General features: G+C 38.9%; 1 protein-coding gene across 1 annotated transcript; it reads left to right on the top strand.

Moving 5' to 3' along the window:
* Window positions 1-690: 690 nt before the first annotated feature.
* On the top strand, window positions 691-16,863 carry LOC138948780 (uncharacterized). Its single transcript, XM_070320393.1, has 8 exons — window positions 691-849; window positions 2,219-2,398; window positions 2,867-3,034; window positions 4,479-4,628; window positions 6,301-6,467; window positions 11,697-11,919; window positions 14,896-14,955; window positions 15,558-16,863. The coding sequence occupies exons 2-8, from the start codon at window positions 2,239-2,241 to the stop codon at window positions 15,641-15,643; spliced, it is 1,014 nt and encodes a 337-aa protein (XP_070176494.1). The 5' UTR covers window positions 691-849; window positions 2,219-2,238; the 3' UTR covers window positions 15,644-16,863.
* The last annotated feature ends 132 nt before the right edge of the window (window positions 16,864-16,995 follow it).

The following is a 16,995-nucleotide window of genomic DNA, read 5'->3' as shown; positions in this document are numbered from 1 at the left end:
GTGATTCAGCCAGGAGAACTCTCTCGACAAATTTGACGCAATGCGCTCCCTTTAGCGGAAGTTAGGCTGGACTGTTGTCGAATCTAAAACAAAGAATTTCTTTGTCATTCATTGAGTTGTGAAATAAGGTCAAACCACAGGCACGTACATCAGTAAATAACGACATTATAATAAGCTGATAATCAATGTTTGTTTTTGTTTGATTTGTTGCTGTTTCAATATGTTTTTGTTTGTTTGTTTGCTTGTTTCTTTGTTTTAATTTCAGCAAACTTTTAGAGACTCCTAAGTCCCATGAGATTTGGCTTGAGATCTACCATGGTTTTGACAGTGATTTGAAATCGTTGTATTTTTTTGGAACGGCGTACATCTTAAATGAAAGATAAGGATGTCAGCAAAAGGGGAGATTTGCAGGCTGAAAAGATTTGCCCTAACAAATATGATGTAACTACTATGTATTGCTTGGACACCCCTGACTGCTTGCAAAACTGATTTTTTTTTTAAATAGGGGGGGGGGGGGGAGTCGTACTGCGTGTTAGTACAGTAATACAGTTAATAAAATGTGGCTAGCATAGTCATTATAATAACAAACATATTAACAATTTCAGGCGCCTTACTAGCTCATTAACTTCGCTTGAATGATAACCGGATATGACAATCTTTATGAATGGGAGAGGGCGTGCTCTGCAACATGCTACACATCCGATGATTCATCTGTGTGTTTGGTACCATTATTGTCATCTTCTCGTCAGCTCATGGAGCGTCTTGCTTTGATTTATGCGCTGAATCTTTACGCTTTTGCTGATTAGTACATCATCTAAAGAATCGTCCATAACGCTTCGACTGGGAAAGGTAGGTACAATTAATGTGGTGTGTCTTGTTCGTCTTCTTTGAAGATCGATAGGTCGAGGCTCTATAGTCAATGTTCCGTCATGTCAATTTCTTCTTCTTCTTCTTCTTCTTCTTCTTCTTCTTCTTCTTCTTCTTCTTCTTCTTCTTCTTCTTCGTTCATGGGCTGGAACTCCCACGTTCACTCATGTTTTTGCACGAGTGGATTTTTACGTGTATGACCGTTTTTACCCCGCCATTCAGGCAGCCATACGCCTATTTCAGGGGAGATTAAATACACCAAAAATCATCTTAACTAACTCGCTTTGCTTGTTTTGTTTTTTTATATTTAGTCAAGTTTTGACTAAATATTTTAACATCGAGGGGGAATCGAAACGAGGGTCGTGGTGTATGTGCGTGTGTGTGTGCGTGCGTGCGTGTGTGCGTGCGTGTGTGTGTGTGTGTGTGTAGAGCGATTCAGACTAAACTACTGGACCGATCTTTATGAAATTTGACATGAGAGTTCCTGGGTATGAAATCCCCGAATGTTTTTTTCATTTTTTTGATAAATGTCTTTGATGACGTCATATCCGGCTTTTCGTGAAAGTTGAGGCGGCACTGTCACGCCCTCATTTTTCAACCAAATTGGTTGGAATTTTGGTCAAGTAATCTTCGACGAAGCCCGGACTTCGGTATTGCATTTCAGCTTGGTGGCTTAAAAATTAATTAATGACTTTGGTCATTAAAAATCTGAAAATTGTAAAAAAATAAAAAAAATTTATAAAACGATCCAAATTTACGTTTATCGTATTTTCCATCATTTGCTGATTCCAAAAACATATAAATATGTTATATTCGGATTAAAAACAAGCTCTGAAAATTAAATATATAAAAATTATTATCAAAATTAAATTGTCCAAATCAATTTAAAAACACTTTCATCTTATTCCTTGTCGGTTCCTGATTCCAAAAACATATAGATATGATATGTTTGGATTAAAAACACGCTCAGAAAGTTAAAACAAAGAGAGGTACAGAAAAGCGTGCTATCCTTCTTAGCGCAACTACTACCCCGCTCTTCTTGTCAATTTCACTGCCTTTGCCATGAGCGGTGGACTGACGATGCTACGAGTATACGGTCTTGCTGAAAAATGGCAGCTACTTGACTAAATATTGTATTTTCGCCTTACGCGACTTGTTATTCTGTACTTTTGCCATTTGTGTGTGTGTGTGACACTTTTTTATTTTTAATTTTGTTAATTTTTGTTTCAAACTTTCAATCAATATTTTTAGAAACTGCATTCATGTAGTATTGACCTACGATGGACATACTATCAATTCTCACATACAACCTCTCTTTCAAATGATTCTTTTGCCATTTTTTTCACAACAGGCAGCCTCCAGAACCCGAAGATGACGTTGAATGTTAGAAAAGTATTTGTGCTGGCCTTGTGCTGCGTAATACTAGTCACTCTTACCGTTGCGCCGGCCGCGCAAACAAGGTCAAGGTCACAGTCAAGGTCACGGTCAAGGTCGAATAGCGGGTCTGCAAGACGGAGAGCAAGTTCTGTAGGTAAATAAACCATTTTTGTTTTTGTACTTCTTTAACCTGAAAGCTCTGTGTGTTTGAAGTAACATAACGTATAATTCACGGTAGAATGGTTGCTCGAAAGAAATTTGAAAAGAGACAAGAGACTAAAGCAACATGCATTAGCATTAAGGAGGCCATAGACGAAGACAGTGCATGCGAACCAACATACAAACAAACAAACACACATAAAAAAACAAAACCATGCAAACAAAAAAACAAACACACACGCACAAGCACATACACACAAACACACAAACACAAGCACACGCACACGCACACGCACACATATGCACACACATACATACACTCAAACACACACAAAAACAAGCAAAAAACGACAAAACGACCGCACCACCAAACAAAGAAGAGAAGAAGAAGAAGAAAAAACACTGATCAGCAGCATGAGCCGCAACTGTACCCCAAACTAACACACACACACATTTCTTTCAGCGCAAACGACTTTCACGTGCAAGGACAGAACGACCTTCAAAGTGACCTCCGATAACCTTCAAAGACAACCTTTCGCCACACAGTGCCCACGTGAGCCCGTGGTTGACCTTGAAGCCAGGGCAGTGAGAGGCAACTGCAGTGGTTCGACTGCTTCTCTTCGCTCTTCAGGTAACTCTTTTATGAGATTTGACTTTCCTAATTTGCACAGTACAGGTTTCGTCTGCTAGCTTTATGGATGATTGCCAGCACTGAAAACAAATCAGTTAATGAACATTATTCGGTTCTCAAATGCTGAAGATCTTGCAGACGAAATCGTTACCTTTTTACATTTAGTCAAGTTTTGACTAAATGTTTTAACGTAGAGGGGGGAATCGAGACGAGGGTCCTGGTGTATGTGTGTCTGTGTGTCTGTCTGTGTGTGTGTGTAGAGCGATGCAGACTAAACTACTGGACCGATCTTTGTGAAATTTGACATGAGAGTTCCTGGGTATGATATCCTCAGACGTTTTTTTCATTTTTTTGATAAATGTCTTTGATGACGTCATATCCGGCTTTTCGCGAAAGTTGAGGCGGCACTGTCACACTCTCATTTTTCAACCAGATTGGTTGAAATTTTGGTCAAGTAATCTTCGACGAAGCCCGGACTTCGGTATTGCATTTCAGCTTGGTGGCTTAAAAATTAATTAATGACTTTGGTCATTAAAAATCTGAAAATTGTAAAAAATAAAACGATCCAAATTTACGTTCATCTTATTCTCCATCATTTGCTGATTCCAAAAACATATAAATATGTTATATTTGGATTAACAACAAGCTCTGAAAATTAAATATATAAAAATTATTATCAAAATTAAATTGTCGAAATCAATTTAAAAACACTTTCATCTTATTCCTTGTCGGTTCCTGATTCCATAAACATATAGATATGATATGTTTGGATTAAAAACACGCTCAGAAAGTTAAAACGAAGAGAGGTACAGAAAAGCGTGCTATCCTTCTCAGCGCAACGAATACCCCGCTCTTCTTGTCAATTCCACTGGCACTGCCTTTGCCACGGGCGGTGGAGTGACGATGCTACGAGTATACGGTCTTGCTGCGTTGCGTTGCGTTCAGTTTCATTCTGTGAGTTCGACAGCTACTTGACTAAATGTTGTATTTTCGCCTTACGCGACTTGTTTTTTATAGTCTTAATTTTTTTTTAAATTGTTTTTATTAACAAGCATTGCATGGACGATTTTCGATTTTATCAGTGTGTCTACATCCCAGTGAATGCCCCCTGGACTTTCCAAGGTTAAATTCGCCAGAAAACGACATACAAATTGGTTCTTCACTACTTTATCTTGGCCCTACCCTGTATTTTTTTTAATTTATGGATTGTCTTTATAGTATTGTTATCCACAAACTGTATGTTAGTGTGTGCGTGTGTACGTGTACGTGTGTGTGTGTGTGTGTGTGTGTGTGTGTGTGTGTGTGTGTGTGTGTGTGTGTGTGTGTGTGTGTGTGTGTGTGTGTGTGTGCACACGCTGTTGCTATTGTACATCGCCGTGAGCTCTAGTGAGAAGGGGCGATTAATAAGTGTTCATTATTATATTATATTATTATTGTATTACAGCCCGGCGCTGTGAGTGGAACAAAACGTGTTCTCTTCCCTACAATACCCAGGATCGCAAAATGCGAACAACTGAGGACGGTGATTACTACCTCTGCACGGAGCAGCCGCCAGCATACTACGAGATCAAGTACAACTGCTTGAAGAGAAACGGTGAGTGTTGGCGACGGGCGCAATGGCTTGGTGGTAAGGCAAAAAAAAAAAAAAAAGGTCTGTTTACGGTAACATAGGCCCAAAAAATAGGGTCGGTAGGTCGGGATTTTTATTTTTTTTTTTTCCAAAAAAACATATTTTTACGTTATTTTGCAAAAAAACCAAGATTTTTTTTTTTTTTTTTTTTCCCCCAAATGCCCAAAAAAGAGTCTAGGGTCGCGCGAAAAAAATAGGGTCGGTCGGGTTACCGTAAACAGACCTATTTTTTTTTGGCCTAAGGGGCTCCGCTCACCTATGTAACTACAGGAGGACAGACGACGTACTGCAGATTATCCCAGCCCGCTACACGTTGCATGAAAGGAAAACAGGCCAAGTACTCGTCATAATCCCTATCGCGGCATAAATAATAGGCCGTGCGTCGTCTGTGCCGCTGAAACTGCGCAGGTATATTCTGCCCATAAGACGCCGGTCTTCAATGCGGAAGGTCGTTGGTTTGAATCCCAGCCGCGCCTGGTGGGTTAAGGTGGAGATTTGTCCGATCTCCCAGGTCAACTTATATGCAGACCTGCTAGTGCCTTATCCCCCTTTGTGTGTTCACACAAGCACAAGACCAAGTCCGCACGGAAAAGACCCTGTTATCCATGTCAGAGTTCGGTGGGTTATAGAAACACGGAAATACCCTGCATGCTTTCTCCGAAAGCGGCGTATGACTGCCTAAATGGCGGGGTAAAAACGGTCATACACGTAGAAACCCGTGGGAGTTTCAGTCCACGAACGCAGAAGAAGAAGGGAAACGTTGAGTGTTAGCGATATGGGAGATTGCTTGGGGAGAGGGTTGAGTGTTAGCGATATGGGAGATTGCTTGGGGAGAGGTTTGAGTGTTTGTCCAAGTGTCTATAGTGATGGTAAAGGATGGGGTGGGGGGGGGGTGAAGGATGGAGGAGGGGAGGGAGGGGGGGTTCTGCGAAAGAGAAAGAGGTTGACTTGCATTCAATTATGCCTAAAGAGCGTTTAATTTTTCTTTTAACGTTTATCGGTAATGTATTGGAGGGGTACGGGGGTCGGGGGGGGGGGGGGTAAGATGCTTGGTGAGGCGGGCTGTAAAACTCTGCTTGGGTAGCGTTATTATGAATGAAGCCATGATGCGAATAAACTGGATTTTGTTTGGTTTGCTAATTAACCAACAGACGGACAGATTTTCTTAATTTTATATATGTATTTATCAATTTGATTGATTGATTGATTGGTTGATTGATTGATTGATTGATTGGTTGATTGATTGATTGATTAGTTGATTGATTGATTGATTGATAGAAAGATAGATAGATTGATTGATTGATAATGTTTGAGGAAGCGTTGAGTTTATACGGCTAGTTTTAGTGAATGTATCTTTAAATTTATGCTGTCCAGTGTTGTTTTTAAATTAATTTTGTTGATCCGTTTGTATAAATGATGCGTGTGTTGGTGGATATGGCTGGATTAAAATGTTTCTTAACCGCAATGTCATCACAAATTCCCAACCTTGGGCAATTAAAGATTCTGTATTCTGTATTCTGTTTACAATTATTATTTCTTTCTTCCTGATTTCTTTCATTCGTTCGTTCTTTATTTGTTTATTTATATATGTAGGCTTATTTTGTTCATTTGTGTCGATTAATTTGTTGTCCCACAGCGGACGTGAAGCACGTGCTGGGGACGGTGCAGAGCACAAGAAAGGCGTACGGGATCATCAAGAGTCACACGATGTACCCCTGGTCCTACAGAAACGGCGACGCTCTTGGCAATCTCACCTTCAACAAGCCGCGAAGACCCGCTGGTCTGTCGACTCTCTGGATTACGGTAAGATTTCTGTGAGACCAATCGCGCACACACACACACAAACGCACGCACGCACGCACGCACGCACGCACGCACGAACGCCCGCACATACCGCGTACATACACATGCACACACACACACACAAACACACACACGCATGCACGCACGCACACGCACACACACGCGCACGCACACACTCACACTCACACACACACTCACACACACACACACACACACACACACACACACACACACACACACACACACATACACACACACACACACACATAAATGAATAAAAGAATAAAATACATAAATACTTAAATAAATGAATGAATAATCAAATAAATAAATACATAAAAAATAGAAATATAGATTAATGAATAAATAAATAAAGATAAATATATTGGTAAAATGTGTGCATATACTTAGGTTAGGGTACTTTGTGTGCGTATGTGTAGCCTGTTTGTATTCTCTTATACAAGGGTAGTTGTATGTACCGATATGTAAAAAAAAAAGAAAAGAAAAAAAAAGAGCGTTTACAGCCGAAGGTGTCATCATAGACTAGAATTTAAAAAAATGAGGGATTTGGAACGTTTATGGCCTAAAAATCAAAGTAATTGATTTGACACCTTATTAGGCAGTTACTGAGGTTCAAATGTGCATTATTAAAGCAATTCGTGTAAAACTAATGTAGTCCGTGATCTGAGTGGACCAAATAGGTGAATTGTAATCATTTGGGAATCCTCCATATGCTAAGCTGCTTTGTGAAGTAGTGTACCTCTGCTATCCCAAACAGGCCTCAAAAGAACTTCTAATGGCAGCATTCATAACAGAATGTGTCTCCAAAGGGGGTCACTGTCTGCAAAAATGCTCGACTTAGAAAAAGGGGGCTACTTTCTAAAAGACACATAATTCTGCTCACAATGCATTTTTGGTGTACACAATCTAAAGCAAAACTAACGGCATATGTTTGAAGTGTTGACTCATCTAAAAAAAATAAAGTCAATGCCATGACGTCATTGTGCAAATGACGTAATGTTTATGGCATGTAATGAAAAAAAGAAAATCTTTATGTTTCGTTCTTTTTCAGTTTTATTTAAGTCCCTACAAAACACCGATAAAGGAATCTTGTGCTGTCACACGTTTATACATCAATTGTGACTAAAAGTATGAAGAATTTTGAAAGTCTGACCAAAGCGTTTCCACAGAATCGCCACTTCTTTAAAGCAACCGCCTTGTTAGAATTGCATGCCCAAAGTTTGGAATTTCAATGAAAACTTGTTTTCACAACAATATAAGAAAACAAATAAGTTAAGAAGTGTTTAGAAAGAAAACAATATGTTTATTTATGTAATAATGGTCAACTTGTTGCATGAGCTTTAGATTCTTCTGGTTCCTTTGCTATTTAAGGCCAGAGATGGGACGGAAGTTTGGTTCAAAAACGTGTTTTTGGTTCTCAGCTTTATTAGGTAATTTGAGCACCATATTATAATCGTTGTGTAATGTCATTTTGTCGTTGTCAACCTCTTTCTTGCAATAAAATGATTATTTTCATATGTTATAAACATTCGAAAGCATTTTGAAAAATGTTGACGCTGTTTTCTCAGAATCATTTTTTTAAGCATCAGTGCCGTCATCGGGACATATTCCATCCTTTGACTAACTGTCCAATCTTCTTGCTCTCTTTTGTATTTTCACCAGAAATAGTGTCTTTATGCAGTAAAAGAGAAACATTTTAAAAATTACCCAGGAATGATTTTTAGAAATCTGTCAAAGTACAAAAACTTGCCTTTTTCCTGAGATTTAATTTGTGCTTATAATATCTACCAAAAAATCAAATCTGTTCCTAAATTTGAAAACGTTGCTCTGATGTTGCATCCAGGGACCTTTTTAGAATAAAACAAACATTCTACGAAGTTTTCTCTTTATTTTTCTGGAAGAAGGATCGGTCCCAAAAACTACATGTGTTATAAAAAAAAACCTTCCATTTTGACCAATAATTCAAACTAATATCACTTTTAAGGACAGAGAACATTTATTCCTGAAAATTTTGATGAAGAACCTTGAAACAAAACTTAATTTCCGTGCCATGCCTGCCCTTAAGCTATTGTTTTGTGCTTCAGTTAAGCTATCTTTAAGAGTCCAGTAAAAACAAAAGTGTGTGTGTGTGTGTGTGTGTGTGTGTGTGTGTGTGTGTGTGGGGGGGGTGTGTGGGGGTGTGTGGGGGTGTGTGTGGGGGGGGGGGGTGAAAAAAAGTGAGAGAGAAAGAGAGAGAGAGATAAAATATAATTCCTATTTCGTAAGGTTGTAACAATATGAAAGAAACAGGGAAACGTATTGTACACTTTTGCTGGCAAACAAAGAAGGGCTTATGCAAGTTTGTTGTCAATTTGGCAGTTGTCATCGCCTCATCATAATACATTGTTATAAACACAGTCTGTTTAGGGAATATGACACTCGCTTATTGTTCGGAATGATCTAAATGCTGTTATGATACTACATGGTGGAACTTAACACCTATGTTGATCAAGTTTTTTTTAGCCGAGACCAGCTGTGCTGCAGCAGGTCACTAAGAATTGTAGTGACTGTGTAGTAACCGTGTATCAACACGCTGGAACGCAGGCGTTAGATGGACGTAACAGGAAGCGACTGAAGCTAACAGTCTGAGCGGATATATCCGTACCTGGTCAGATAGAGCCATATGAGTGGGTACGGATATATCCGGGTTTTTTTTTATTTTTTTTTATGGTTTAAACATAAGTTTATTTTAACAAAGGTTACAATCATGACATTGTAACCTTTGTTAAAATAAACTTATGTTTAAACCATAAAAAAAAATTTAAAAAAAAAAAACCGGATATACCCGTTCCTGGGAAACAATGAGTTAAAGGGTGGCGCGTATTTAATACCTATTTTAATTTCACTCCTATTTTTGTCATTCAAATTGTATTTAATGTCCATGCAAATTGTAGAAAACCGCTAGAAAATGACGAGTTCATCAATTTATCTCCAGCTTTGGAACGTATCCCTTGATTTGTATTGACGTCAAGCCTGTGACGTCATTTGTAATATTTACATAACATTACGTTGATTCCTTTTTGTTTACATGTATTTGCGGGTTTTCTGTGATCAAAAGTAACTTTAAACTGAAATTGTAGTCGCAAAAGTAACAGAGTTATTCCAGTTTTAAAAACTATACCCCCATTTTTTAGGACCATACCAGGCACTAACATGACATCATTCAATGACAGAATTGCACATGATGGCTGCCATTACAACAACTATAAATACCCAGACCTAACACATGGAAGGTTAAACTAGCTAAAAACAACCGAATTAAAGAGGATTCTTTTTGATAACACTTTTTCGTTCAGATCACGGACTAATGTGCAATATATCAGAAAATCAAGAGAGGTAAAGCAGAACTGAAGAATGGCTTTGGATTTACTAACATTATACTTTTATACCATTTTTGGCCAGAGTTGAACAGGTAGGGGAAGGGCTCCTAATATGGACCGGCTCCTAATATGGACCACCTCCTGTTCTGACAAACTAACGGCGCTAGAGCGCCCAACAAAGTGTTATTCGCTGTATTCACCCTCTCTGGATAACTTGCACATGTATAAATAGTTGCAGAAACACAAATCTCAAAACCGTTAGGCTTTTCTCTTTTTTTGGTATGCGTTCACTCTAAATGTGTCGTCTAAAACGGACTCGTTTCTGTCCACAGCCAAAGCTTTTATCAAACAAAAATTGCTATGTATGACAGCTAAGACTGTATTTGTTGAGTCACTTGAGAAAAAGTGACTCTATGTAATCGGTCAGTGTTAGTCTGTCCGGCCGGCCGTCCGTCCGGCCGGCCGTCCGTCCGGCCGGCCGTCCGTCCGTAGACACCACCTAAACGTTGGACTTTTCTCGGAAACTATCAAAGCGATCCGGCTCATATTTTGTTTAGTCGTGACCTCCAATGACCTCTACACTTTAACGATGGTTTCGTTGACCTTTGACCTTTTTCAAGGTCACAGGTCAGCGTCAAAGGAAAAATTAGACATTTTATATCTTTGACAAAGTTCATCGGATGTGATTGAAACTTTGTAGGATTATTCTTTACATCAAAGTATTTACATCTGTAGCCTTTTACGAACGTTATCAGAAAAACAAGGGAGATAACTAGCCTTTTCTGTTCGGCAACACACAACTTAACGTTGGGCTTTTCTCGGAAACTATAAAAGTGACCGGGCTCAAATTTTATGTGAACGTGACTCCCAGTGACCTCTACACTTTGACGTCTGCTTTGGTGACCTTTGACCTTTTTCAAGGTCACAGGTATGTCTTGAAGGAAAAAAATTGAAATATCATATCTCTGAAACTATTCATCGGATTTGATTCAAACTTTATAGGATTATTCTTTACATCAAATTATTTACATCTGTATTGTGTTGTGAATAGCAATTTCTTCCTGTCCATCTGATGCCTCATATAATATTCAGAACTGCGAAAGTGACTCGATCGAGCGTTTGCTCTTCTTGTTACATTTTAGCATTGTTGACCCCGAGTTTCTACTGCAAACAAAAAGTAATAGCAAAATCTCAAAGTATGTGCGAGTTCCCTAATATGGATCACCTTCAACAAATCGAAGAAAATAAAAGCTAAAGGCTATTTTCATTAATTCATTAAGAAGCTTGCTGTAAATAACCAATAACTAGCCCTCGAGATTTAAAAAAGAATATAACAAAAAGTCTTCTTTTTGTGGAAGTTGATAATTTCACTTATTTTCACTCTGTTTTTGATAAGCTTCTTTAGTTTCCCGGTGAGCGTCAAATATTGCTCTCATCAACCCGAAACAGATAAATCTTTTAGTTAGTCTGGCTTGTACACTAAGTTGTATCATGTTATTTTGAAGTATAGGGGGCTTTTTACAGTAATTCGTGAAGGCCGCTTCACTGGTCCATTTGTGCTTTTTTCTGTATTTAATTTTTGCTGAATGTTTATCAAAGCTATTTCACTCTAATTAGGCCTAACGGTTAACCTAAGAGAGAAGGACTACCAAACACAAAATAAAACTTCTTCGCAAGAAAACAAAAAGTGGTCCATATTATGAGCCCTTCCCCTAATAACAACATTAAGGGTGCGATAAGGCCAACTTGAAGAAACACAAATTCTATAGACATTTGCTGAACTTGAGAAAAACACGTTTAACCTCTCGTTGCTTGTTCTCTCCCTTTTTTTCCATTTTTTTTTATTCAGGTGCGTTCACTTGCAATCAAAGACACCGACGTGGCCTTTCTGACATGGAGAAATAACTCTCACCGTAACGTGAACGTGGATGCTGTGACAGTTATCACCCCTGCTCAAACGACGTACAGCGCACCCAATGTCGATAGAGTCACTCTCACGTTCTTTGCTGACTACACTCTTCACCACTCCGAGATCAATGGACCCGATAACGGATTCGTCTTCTGCTATCAGTGTGAGTAACTTAGCTTGTATATATAGGGGAAGGGCTCCTAATATGGACCACCTCCTGTTCTGACAAAATAACGTCGCTAGAGCGCTCAAAACAATTTCATTTGCTGTATTCACCCTCTCTGGATAAGGCCAAATAAAAATATATGTTGGTTTAGGGTAACTCGACCATCCCATTTTTTTTCCCTCCGACCCTTAAACTTTTTTTTCATTTCTAAAAAAACAAAATAACTTTTGGCACATTTTGCGAACTATACCGAGATTAATTAAGGGAAGTAACCTCCTTTAAAATCGACCAAATTTAAGAAGAAAAAAAGAAAGAAAAAAAAAGCCGACCTACCGATCCTTTCTTTTTCGGTCACGTTACCCTAAACCAACATATTTTTTTATTTGGCCTAACTTGCACATGTCAAAACACGGTTGAACAGCCTGCCCTGGCATGGCGGTCTCCTCGCAGTGATAACGCCCACCTTGCCCATTCCGACCACCCAGAACAATCGTCGACGAGTGCTTTAAAAAAAAAAGTGACCTCTCCACTTGTCCAATTGTCTTTCAAGACCGGTGGAACACGAAATTTTTACTCCACGAAAAATTTACTCCGGAGTAAATATTTCGTACGAAATTCTTACTCCGAGTACACTTTTCGTACGAGAAAAGAACTCCCCAAGGCACGAACAAATTACTCCCTCCACGAAATTTTTACTCCCCATTTTTTTTACTTCCAGTAAAAATCTCGTACGCAAAAATGGGATGCTGGCGAAGGGATAATGCCAATAAGTGATCTCGCGCACACGAATGTCGCGCTACCCTCCTTCCACCCCTTCCACCGCCAAGACTAACAGGGGACAAGGGAGTGAACATTTCGTACACCTGGCATGGGAAGTTAAATTGCTCGTGTTGGGGTGAAGTAATTTATTCGTTATTTATTCGTCAGGGGAGTAACATTTTTGTACGAAATGTTTACTCGGAACTCACCTGTCTTGGGGAGTAATTTTCTCGTGCAATGGGGGAGTGCTTTTTTCGTAAAGGGAGTAACTTTTTCGTACGAAATGTTTACTCCGGAGTAAAAATCTCGTGGAGTAATTTTCTCGTGTTACACCGGTTTTTGTCTCCCCTTTGATGGTCGTTATAGAAACGTTCGACTGTCGTGCAGGTGAAGTTTAAGCAAAGTGTCTCAAATTTGTGACCCTCCACCACGAAATGAGTCGCATGTCACCTTTGCATGATTTTCATATTTTTACATTTTCCTCAAGAGTTTTTCTATGCTCTATCCAGTGGTGAAACCCGTTTTAGAACAGAGCGAAAACTGTTTGAGTTATAAGCATGTGACCCTCACACTAGGGAGATTTAATAAACGAAACGTCGGGACGTTTCGTTTTGAAGTTGTGGTAAACGTCATCATTTCGGGTGTCTCTCGCTGGAAAGGTGAAGGTCAACTGAAACGGAACGTGGAACGTCAAAACGCAGTCACGTTTTCCACCCCCAAAAAACGAACAATATTTCGTCAATTTTTGTGAGTATTTTTGCACACTAACAGTTTTATTTGTTGGCCATTTTATGCATTGCTAGATTTATCAACCCTTTCACAGTCTTTCAGCGCTGAGAATGTGTTCATTGGAGGTAGACAACTGTTGTGAACTGAAATATTTTGAAGGGTGCTGATCCTGGTACATTTATCCAACTTCATGGTGAGAAAGCAAATGGCGAAGCAGAAGTAGGTCATCGCATCGAATTTTTATTCTGGCTTCGTATGTGATTTTGTATAAACAAAGTCTGTGTGATTTATTTGGACTGAAAATAATCAAAGTATGCCCGATTCTGGACCACCTCCTGGGGTGTTTTTTTCCATTCTGATCGAGGACAGACGTGATAATTTCACTTGAAGATTTATCGCCCTTCCTTCATTCCGAAACGAAACGTGAATACATCTAAATCTTGTCTGCCGCCTATGCCGTCTCGTTTCACGTTCCGTTTCGCGGGGTGACTCATTCACCAAACGAAACGAGCTGCAAAACGAAACGTGCTGTCTTTTGAATCTCCCTACTGTTACCAGACACTCCCCGGACTTATATTAAGCCTAGCGCAGAACCGCGTGAGGTGACATGCGACTCATTTTGTTGGGTGGAGGGTCACATTTAAGGATTCTTTTGTGAGATAATTATTAAGCTTCACATGCGGATACGAAAAAGTGTGTGTGTGTTGATGCTTGTTTGAGGGCCCCAAAGGGTTTAAAATCGTGATCGTGATTGGCGTTTTTTGACCTTTCTGTGACCGTGATATCCGAAATTTCCATTTCTGTGATCGTGATGGGACTTTGCCCCGTGATCCGTGATGACAAAAAAATCAAGTCTCGTGATCGTGATCGTCATTTGTTTTCGTGATCGTGATGGGCATTATTGCAAAGAATTTTATTTTCAACGTACATTTTTTACAGCTGTATCACTCTATGATCCTCTATTCGTCAAGGTATTTGTGATCGTGAAAACAAAAATCAAGGTAACTGTGATCGTGAAAGCTAAAATTTCCCTTCCCGTGATCGTGATGATACCCCCCCTTTGGGGCCCTCTTGTTTGTCGGAGGTTTTGCAAGAACAGGTCACTCTTCCCCAACGCCAGCTACAAACCCGAAGGAATTATTTTCAAATATCGTCCATTGAATAAGTTATGTAGATGAACATCTCTTGTGCACCCCTTGTATCCTGTCAGATCTTGTTGTCTCAAATTTTGTTTGGTGATAATATTTGTAAATGTAGGCTATCTGTTTGTTAAAACTCTCCTTATTTGTAAGACCCGATTGTTTTTGGTGGTGCAAACAAAGGGTGTTTTCACTGTCAAAAATAACTTTTATGCACGCATTTTGTATCACCTCTGAGACTGATATGTACAAGTGTATGAGTATGCACTTGTTAATTCTGATTTGCATAATTTATTAATCAGGCATTTATTAATCATGTATTTATTACTTCTTTTTTTTATATTAGGGCTGAGTGCTACCGCAAGACTAAGAAAAGGGTCTGCATGCACCCGGATTCTTCAGCCAGGTTGGTTTTGATTTTTGTTTGTTTGTTTGTTTGTTTGTTTAATAGTATGTTTGGGTATTGTTTGTTTTATGGTTTGTTTGCAGGCTTGTTAATATTTTTCCTTGTTTGATTTTTGTGTTCTGTTGGCTTATGTTTTGTTTTCTTCTGTACGTAATGTTTCGTACTTTCAGTTTCTTTCTTTGCCTCTTTGTGATATTTTCTTGTGTGTATATATCTCTATGCATTGGAATTTGATTCTGGTTATCTGTCTCTGTGTAAGTCTGACCTTTCGTCTTTGTCGCAGTCTGAAGACTTTGTGCACACTCGAGCGTTCAGAAACCCAAGGAACGTTCTTGGCATGATCTGTCAAAAACGAGAACAACGCTTTGGCCGAGCTTACTACCCTTTTGATTTAATTACTGAAGTATTTTCTTTCCTTTTGTATTGGAGGGGGCACCATAACCAGAACTTTGATATTCGTTGGTGCTGTTGTTTTGTTGTTGCTGTTGATGTTTTTGTTGTTGCTGTGGTTGTTTCTGTTGTTGCTGTCGTTGTTGTTGTTGCTGTGTTGTTGTTTTTGTTGCACTTTTGTCTTTAACTTATACAATTGTTCTTATCTCCAGGCAGGTGCAGGGCACCTCGCGGATCCAGAGGAGGAGGCAGGAGGCGGGGTGGCAGACGACAAACAAACAGAAACAGACGACAGTAAAAAGATGTCAAGGAACCACTAAAGACTCAAGAGGCTGGGTAGTTCTCTTCAAGCTAGAGTCAGTCTGGTTTCGAGGACTCTTGAAGGTTTCATCCTGCAATAAATTTGATGGAATGTTACTCCACCAAAAGACAAAGAATAAAAAAAACAAGTTTTGCATGTCACAGGAAAGGACAATCAAGCCTCTGACCATAACATTCAATGTTGTTCAGCTATCCTGTCCGGTATTGATAATATGGCATGCAAAACAGTGTATGCGTTATTCTCTTCAGGAGCCGTACAAGGCATGTGTTTATGCGGTTTCTTGTCGGCGAAACGACGGGGAAAATCTGACACATTTCAGTAACAGCTACAGGTTTACCAATCTCATAAAAATCAACTTTTTGTCAAACTAAACAGTGGAGGATAAAGTTATTTCCATGTGAGAAATTGCATCTTGAGTTCTTTTTTGTTTGTTTTTGTTATCTCACAATGCGAAAATATCCCCCCCCTCCCTGTCCCCGCCATCTTTTATCTTTCATTAAAGAGTGTATATACATTTTCTTGGTCAAAAATCTATTTCAGAAACAGCTTCAACTTACAACTAGAAACATTCTGTTTGAAACTGCCAGCTATAGCACTTAATTTACCTAGGTTTTGTTTGTTTGTTTGGTCGTTTTGCTTTTTGTACTTATCAAACAATTATACACTGAATGTCTGTCAAATCCAGATGTGGAAGATATCAAACCAGAGACCGTTGTATGTTTTATGTTTTCGAAGTTTATTCCCAAAAAAATCAAAAGACGAAAGTTGTCTTTTATAATGTTTTCATTTTGTTGGATTTGTCAAAATTGTTTAGCTTAATTTTCACATCATTTGAATTAGTTAATTTGGGCTTGTCTTGCTTGGGCTAAGGCGTGTAAATCACAATAATGACACTTTATCGCGTTCTTTTACTTTATTTTTCTCAAATTAGTCAAATGGACAACGGAAATAGTTGCAAGCGCTCAAGTTTTGATAATCCCTGTCAGTACTGTAACTATATCTGACGGGTAATCTGTACATATTTCAATTAATGCTTATTCCGCTTATGATTTATACATTTCTTTTCATATTTATATATTTCTGTCATTTTTGGAAAGAGTCATGACAAAATTCTTTAAAAACAGTATGTGTTTTGATGCTGTAAATATTTAGTTTTTCCTCTTTCTACAACACATTGAATAAAACAGAAAAATTAACAGTGTACTGTGTTTCTCGCTTCATACCTCACGCAGGACACACACACACACACACACACACACACACACACACACACACACACACACACACACACACACACACGCACACACATCATGATAACAAAAATCATT

Source organism: Littorina saxatilis, linkage group LG15 (assembly GCF_037325665.1).
Source record: "Littorina saxatilis isolate snail1 linkage group LG15, US_GU_Lsax_2.0, whole genome shotgun sequence".
Taxonomy (NCBI): domain Eukaryota; kingdom Metazoa; phylum Mollusca; class Gastropoda; order Littorinimorpha; family Littorinidae; genus Littorina; species Littorina saxatilis.
This window is presented reverse-complemented; position numbering and strand designations above follow the sequence as displayed.

Coding starts and splice junctions, on each gene's coding strand:
- LOC138948780 (XM_070320393.1), top strand. CDS start 2,239: ATGACGTTGAATGTTAGAAAAGTATTTGTGCTGGCCTTGTGCTGCGTA. Junction 3,035..4,478: donor TGCTTCTCTTCGCTCTTCAG/GTAACTCTTTTA, acceptor ATTGTATTACAG/CCCGGCGCTGTGAGTGGAAC. Junction 6,468..11,696: donor TGTCGACTCTCTGGATTACG/GTAAGATTTCTG, acceptor TTTTTTATTCAG/GTGCGTTCACTTGCAATCAA.